Raw genomic sequence first — 8,023 nt, 5'->3', positions numbered from 1 at the left:
TCAGAGACCATCATACCAAGAAGCAATGTGTGATGAGAAGGATGAAAATCCAAGCTAGTGACAACTGATCCTTGGTGCATGGTAAAAGCCACTGTTCTTGGTAAGTCATCTAGGGACCAAGGAGCATGTTGCCGAGGTGGTGTCGGATATGTAACCTGAAGAGAGAAAGACACGCCATTAGTAATGAATCATGTTATCAAGTGGAACTCCTGGCGGTGTTCAAAAAAAAAGTAGAACTCCTGGCAAATAGTTTTAACAGCGCAATGTCAGAAGGCATCACAATTATCCATGAAAGGACAAATATCCATAAAAGGATAAACAGACAGTAACTCCTCAAGATTACCTCCTCACCAGATGGTGTTGGACGCAGGCGTTTCATTAATTGTTCATGTTCATTGCTCTGATAATCAACCATACCTAAAGTGACTGTTGGAGGCGTTAATGGACGTTTCAAGATGGGAACTGTTCAAAAGAATAAGTGAATACTTCAACCACATACTCAATGAGATATACATAAATAAGTGAAAGCTAACTTGACAACTCAACAATGATCAACTATAGAGGATTATAGGCTACACAATCAGGAGAATATCTGGTCTACTGCCACCTATTGCAGAGGCGCAAAATACACAACAAACCATTCACCGACAGAGCATCTAAATATTCCTCTAAGTTGCAAATAAGAAATTAAGCTTCTCGATAGTTCTTTTGAATCTTTTCTATGTGACTGAACAGAATTTCCTCCATGATTAGGAAACAAATCAATAACAATGAATATAAAAAAATCTTAACCCCTTCAAAAAAAGAGAAAAAAAAAATGAGAAAGAAATTAATATAACAGAGAAAGATGGGCCTTAAAATTTAAAAATCCACTAAAAGATTGATTTATTTTTTCTCACAAATGAAATTTATAAGAACAAGTGAAGAAAATTCATATAAGTTCCACAAAAGTAGCTTCAAGTACGGCAATTTCCAAGTAAAGGTCATTGCTTCAGTGCCAATTCCGGTTGAAGTAAAGCTCTGACCTTGATTTGGTGGAACAGGTAAGGAAGATGCAGTAACAACAGCTGCTTGAACAGATGAAGAAGAAGCAGCATTCGCCATCCAACCTGCTAAGGCATTAGCATTAGCAGTTGCCACAGCTGGTGGAAAGGGCTACACACAACAAATAGAAACAAGACACTCATCAGTAACACAATGAAAACAAAATATGTAATTGATCTGGAAAGAAAGATAATAGAGTGGGGAAATTAATAATTAATACATCAAGACCCCCTCAACTATTGGCTAATATCACCTTACCTCCCTCGTATATTAACCCATACGTAGTGACCCCCTCAACTATAAAAACTGTACAAATGGCCCCCTTCTGAAGGTAGTATGGAAAGGGTGAAAGTGATATATTTTGTAGTTGAATGGGTCAAAATGTGCGGGTTCATAGATGAGGGGGGTCGGATGATATTCACTAATAGTTGAAGGGGTCTTAGTGTAATTAACGTGGAAATGAAACTTATGAGATAAATGGTATCATACACCGTGCACTCCAAGTGATGTATAAGCAGTAGGCTTTGCAGCAGGCGGAAGATTGACAGGAGTAGGTGCAAGAGCACCATTTGGAGGTGTGCAGGTATGATCTGTGAACAATGTCTTTATGTCTGGGTTTGGCCTTGGATTCTTACAGAGTTGGTGCTGCCAGTTCAAACTGGATCAACAATAAAATTAGAATCCTGAGGTTAAACATGCACAGTGGACAGCACATTTATCTACATTTCTATGGCAATATATACAAGAATGACAAGCAAAATGAACATTGACAGATTCCCAAAATTCCTGAGGGCAAGCAAAAGTAAGCACCACTGTAAACATATGCAAATGATTTTTTGCCATAACAACCACAAGTTGTAACAAAGGCATGAATACGCTGAAACATCCAAAAAGAAATGGTAAGTAAAATCAATATCTACCCACTAATTGAGAATTTATTATAACTATTATTTGCAAATATTATAATTTTAAAAAAAGGGGCATTTTTTCAAAGAAGTTACGGAAACAATTAAGCAACAATTAGGTGGACTTGGTAAAAAGGATGTTATGATGAAGCATCAAATTTGGCTCAAATATAACTGTAGATGATAACGGAGATAAAAAATGCACAAGAATTTAACATTTAAACAATCATGGCTTCCTACTTCATCAATTACGGAACCAAATTTACCTTTGATTGATTAGAGTCCGCAATCTCGATAACTTTAAAGTAGGAAAAGCAAGCTTTTCACGGAAAAGGGGATTTGCCTCTATGAGTTTTTTAAGCTCTATCAACATTATGCTACGCGCTGTTTTGGTGTCACCATACTTGGATAGCTGCTCATTTTCCCTGATATTCAAAGACAATAATAAACTTCCAAAATAAATTACTATTTTTCAAATTTCACTTTTTTGGCAGAATTTAGAAATACTAAAACTACTGAATAATATTACCTTGAGCTAGGTGAGACATGAAATCACATGAAATTTCCAATACTCCATCGGAAAATTCTATTTTTTACCATAATTTATATACAAAATCTGCTTCCAAAATGATGTGGCAGTGACACACTTGTAAATTATGGTCGTAATAATGGGATTTATATTTTTAAATGAATGAATCACAATAAGCCATGTAATTTTGTACAGTAATTCTGTACAAGCTTTTTGTTTGTATAGCACTACTCTCCATTCAATTTTTCAAGTTGGCAATAAAAAATGAGGAAAGTTAAAGGCTTCATTTCGTTCTTTTAAAGCAACAAGATGACTGAAAAATTAAATGCTATGTAAAATGAAAGAATCCCAACTAAGCTAACCAATTTTGTTAGGCTCAGTTAAGTAGGGCTCATGTCTCGTGGTTCGATAATTCAAAATCTCACATTCATTTCTCACATCTTCTTATCAATTAAACAGAGGATACGAGGAAATGACTTCCAATTTTCAACCTCACGCACATTGACATAACATTTATGTAATGACAAAAAATCATTTACCTGAAATTGCCAAGTGTTAAAAGCTGAGTGATTTCTTTATATAATTCTTCATTGAATGTTGAGAACACTTTCAAATCGTTCACTAATATGTCAACCGCCTTTGCTTTGTCATGCCTAATAATGTCAATCAAACACATAACAACAATTAAACTCTTTGTGAACAATGACAGAGTCTCAAAAATAGAAACAGACAAAATATAAATATACCCATCAAGAACTTCCAGATATTTCTGTTTCCGGATTTCAAAAAATATCTTCATGGAGTATCTGTTATCATCAACCTTAGTAAATCCAGATAGGTACTTCTCAACTTCTTCCCACTCACCAGCATGTACTTTCTCCTCAAAGTATTTCATATTGAAGAAAAACCCTGACTCTTGTTCAAGCCTACAAAACCCACGATCAATTTCAAATGAAATTAACGATTTCAAATCTGCAAAATATGATTAAGCGACCATCCAATATATATATATATATATATATATGTGTGTGTGTAAAAAAATTATATATTCATGATCCCCACTCTTTTTTAGATTCTCACCACTCTTTTTTTTTTTCATCATCTCTCACAAGAGGGGCGTGAGAGGCTAACAAAGTAGTGTCAAATTCATTTCCTATAAATATATATATGTATGTATATATTTTTATACTAAATCTTTGATTCTTTGAACTCAAAATTTATTTATTTATTATTTTTCATTTTTAACCATTATAACCCACAAGAAACAAAAACTCCACTCAAATAATCCTCATTCATTGACTCGGTTCTGAACTTAACAAGCCTAAATTCTAACTCCACAAGCCAATAGAAAAGAATTAAAATCTAAATTCACTTCTTTCTTCTTTAGCTCTATTTTCTCCTCTTCCAAACAAAAATTTCTATATATTCACAGATCATAAAATATCACTTCAAATCTGATATAATTCATTAAAAATACCTGGAAAATCACTTTAAAAATTAAAAATTAAAAAAGAAAAGACAAAACCAAAACCAAAACCAAAACCAAAATCCTCCACTCGAGGCCTTATGCAACTAATGGACTGACTTGAGATCAATTTTATGTTCTTCCTTTCCCTTTCTTTTTTTTTTTTAAATAAAAAATAATAACTATTGGGAAGCAAATACAACATAAACCATAAAACCCAAAATTTTCCTTTACCCACAAACAAAACAGAGTTGATAAAATAAAAAAAACAGAGACGAGATTTACAACACACAAAGATACATATACATACATGTATACACATGTATAGAGAGAGAGAGAGAGAGAGACTCACTTGTGCACCGACTCCTTAAATTTCTCCTCCTCCAGGAACTGGAGTATGAGAAACACCAATTCTCTGCTGAGCGAGGACATTTTCAAATCTCAAATCGACAACCAAATCAAAAAAAACACCCAAAACACTTCCAAAAACGCCGAATTCCAATTCGAAAACCACCGGATCGAAAGAGAGAGAGAGCTTCGGGAATTTCTAGGTTTTTTTTTTTTTTTTTTGCTGAGAAAAAAAAAAGCTTCGATAGGAAAGGCTGCGGAGAAGAGAGAGAAGATAAATAAGAGAGAGAGATGGGGTGCGGGGGGACTGGGTCTCGCTATCTTCGATGCGTTTGGCAGGGGTCTATCTATCTTTTCTCTACTGACCTATCAGTGATAAGTCATTGTGCTTATTGATATGAACCAGTGATAAGTGATAAGACGTTGAGTCCGTTTATTTTAATCGTAAAATGCTTGGAAAAGTGAAGTGGGGGTGTTCGGTGTGTAAATTTATTAGATGGCAAATGTTGACCATTGACCACGTCCAAAAATTTATTTTTAAAAAAATAATATAAAAACATTTCGTATTTTTTAAGAAAAATTTTATTTATACATAATGATGTTTGGATATAAATTTTTAAACAAAAATTAAATGTTTAAATTTAAAGTAATGAATAAAAATAAATTATTCAAATATATATTATTTAATTACCTATATCCGAACAACTGTATTATATTCATAAATTTGTATTCAAATATTTATTTTTTTTGCTTAAAAATTTATATTTGAAATTCATTTGTGATGTATACGATGTGTAAATATAATTACTCATTTTTTTAATGACAATCATAATAATTTGATATGTCACAATATTATTTGATAAAAATTGTTTGAAACATTATTTGATAATAATTTGATATAATTTGATAAAAATTTATATGACATTATTTGATATTTTGGGTTCATAAAAATAATAACACATTAAGAGATTGTTTGAAACAACAAAACAAAAGTAGTTTTTGATTAACAAAATTTAATAGACAAAAACTTATCAAATTGTTGAAAAAGTCACTAAATTGCTTGTCATCAGCTAAAAAAATTAAATGGCGCATCAATTGCTTTTACTCACAAAAAATTATTTTTTTAACAACTTTCTAAATACTTTAGCCTTTTTAATTTTTAAAAAAGTCAAAAAAAATGTAAAGTCAACCCCAAATTCATTTGGAATTAACTTTTTCAGTAATTTTTTAATTTTTAATAAAAAGATATGCAGAAATTTAATAATAATAATTTAACAATTTATAATAATAATTTTTTACTTTTTTTACTAAAAGTTATATTTTTCAAACAAACTTAAGTAAATCATCACTTATCTTTTAATTATTTAAGAAAGAGGAATTTAGATGGCTTCTCCATATAATTCAAGGGATTATGGGTCACTGCTGTGGTAAATATACAGCAGTGACTGTTGTTGTTCATTTTGTGATATATTATGGGTTTATTTTTATGATCTGAACCGTTCATTTTGTAGGATTTATTAAGTACTTCAAGCCTACCAAAAATCATATTAATCGGATATCAACAACTATATGATCGAATTGCATATTTTTATACTATTTTTTAAAAGAAAAACTTTTTGTTTATTTTTTTGGTTATCAATCATATAGTTATTGGTATCCGATTAATATGATTTTTGGTAGGCTTGAAGTACTCAACAAACCTTACAAAATGAACGGTTCAGATCATAAAAATAATTTCATAATACACCACAAAATAAACTACAACAGTCACTGCTGTGTATTTACCACAACAGTGACCCCAAATCTTAATTCAAGATATTATGGGCCGCTTCATTAAATGTGACCTATGAAGTTGAATATATATGACATGGTTGGTAGCTTGGGTGGCGGTCGTGTTGGGTGTTGCGGATTCGAAAGCACAAATTCAAATGAAGTTGGATATCCAGTGGTAACGTCCAATCAGTTGTGCATTCAATTTTCGAATATGGTGTTTCTTTAATAAGGGATTCTTTGGAATAAATTAAATTAGTATATTTTTTAATTTTTTATAAAATATAAATTAAATTTAAAGTGATGTGACAAAGAAATGATATGATTTAAATAAGATGACGTGATTTAAATAAAATAATAAATTTTTAACTCTTTTTTATTATGCCAAACCAAACTTAAATGTCGGCATTAACTCTTCGGACTAGTTTATCGCGATATTTTGCTTTTTCTTTTGTCTTGTCTTGGTCTTTTGTCCCGAACTTTTGTTAAAGTTGTCTTACGAAATTGCTTGTCTCTTTGTAACGAGAAATAAAAAGTTACGTCATCCAACACGTGGTAAGCCTTTTCAAAGCATAGACGAAAACAAATGCAAACAAGTTACTACAACAATGCTAACAATTAAAAATATATATATTATATATATTTTTTAAATGGTTTGTTGGAAAAAAAAAAAAATATATATATATATATATATATATTTCTTATCAAAAATTTTAACTTTTTTCCTTATTAAATATTTAAAAATAATATATTATTGTATCAAAATTTATAAATTTATAAATTTTATTATTTTTATTTTTTGTATTAAATAAATAATTTAAAACGATATCAAAATTTTTATATAGTAAAATGTTTGGTGGCCCGAAAATGAGCGGCTCAAATGGCCTGAATAGGTGTTGGCCAGACTTCTACCCGTATGACCTGATGAAAGCTTGTGTTGTCACGTTTGTCGACCGCGACTGTCAACCTCCTCGCCAAACGACCAACAAGATAAAATTCAAGCCATTTGAACCAACCTTCTTGTCAAACCCCCCGATATTGCTCTTTTATATAATATGTCATGTGATGGTTGCCTATGACTTTTAAGATTTTTAATATTTCTGAAACAAATAATTGGGGAATCTTTTACCAAGATTGTGTTTTCATCTCCATTTATTTTGCTTTTTTCTTCAAAATTTTTACTTAAATTCACAATCTAAGTCTTCGTTTAAGAACAATTAAAATAACTTGACTTTTTAGTTTTTTTAGATATTTTAACCTGATTTTTTAGTCTCGTTTAGTTTTTATTTTTGATTTTTTAAACTTTTGTGAGAGAAAAAGTATAATAATTATGGTTTAGATGTGATATTTTATTTTATTCGCATATATAATCAATTTTGTCTTTTAGCCACAAAGCCAAAACCAAACATAACTTAAATACAACAAAACTGATTTATCCGCAGTCTAATTGGTGTAATCTAGGATTGTGGATCCATCACATTAATTGTATAATTTTCTATGTATATATTATACATAAAAAAAATTATATTGATTCGATAATTATAATTACATTATTTTTTCAAGTTGTTCTTTAAAAATTAATGATGAACATAACATCACCCATATATGTAAACACAAAATATGACAAAATTATATATTTACAATTATTTTATTAATTTAATTTTTTTTTATGAATGATGTGGACATAGATATTCATAAAATGGGGAATTACATACCAGTAGAAATAAAAAAATAAAAAATATATATTTACAATTTTTTTTAATTATAATGTTTATCACCCTTTTGTAATTTTTATTTTATTATTTCTATTTCCACTGATATATAATTGCCTCTTTATAAAATAATGGATTTGAATCAAAAGCCGACCTCATTTGGGAAGGCACTAAATAAGCTATTCATTGGTTTATTTGAATTGTATCACTTCTTTACTTTTTTACACATTTTTTTATAATAAACAAAAAA

General features: G+C 30.2%; 1 protein-coding gene across 2 annotated transcripts in view; it reads right to left on the bottom strand.

Moving 5' to 3' along the window:
- The window catches only part of LOC114284956 (topless-related protein 3), a 12,572-nt gene extending 7,914 nt beyond the window's left edge, over positions 1–4,658 (bottom strand). The window contains exons 1-8 of one of the 2 annotated variants that reach the window (XM_028227918.2): positions 4,296–4,658; positions 3,225–3,404; positions 3,018–3,131; positions 2,216–2,374; positions 1,534–1,702; positions 1,026–1,155; positions 344–462; positions 17–155 (exon numbers count right to left, since the gene is read on the bottom strand). In XM_028227918.2, the coding sequence (XP_028083719.2) occupies positions 17–155; positions 344–462; positions 1,026–1,155; positions 1,534–1,702; positions 2,216–2,374; positions 3,018–3,131; positions 3,225–3,404; positions 4,296–4,375 (1,090 nt within the window). In that variant the 5' untranslated portion in view covers positions 4,376–4,658. The remainder of the gene's footprint in view (positions 1–16; positions 156–343; positions 463–1,025; positions 1,156–1,533; positions 1,703–2,215; positions 2,375–3,017; positions 3,132–3,224; positions 3,405–4,295) is intronic. The other variant, XM_028227910.2, reaches the window with a different exon arrangement.
- Positions 4,659–8,023: the final 3,365 nt, after the last annotated feature.

This window comes from Camellia sinensis, chromosome 5 (assembly GCF_055761805.1).
Source record: "Camellia sinensis isolate YWXY chromosome 5, ASM5576180v1, whole genome shotgun sequence".
NCBI classification, from domain to species: domain Eukaryota; kingdom Viridiplantae; phylum Streptophyta; class Magnoliopsida; order Ericales; family Theaceae; genus Camellia; species Camellia sinensis.
The sequence above is the reverse complement of the archived record's forward strand: the minus strand, read 5'-3'. Positions and strand labels throughout refer to the sequence as shown.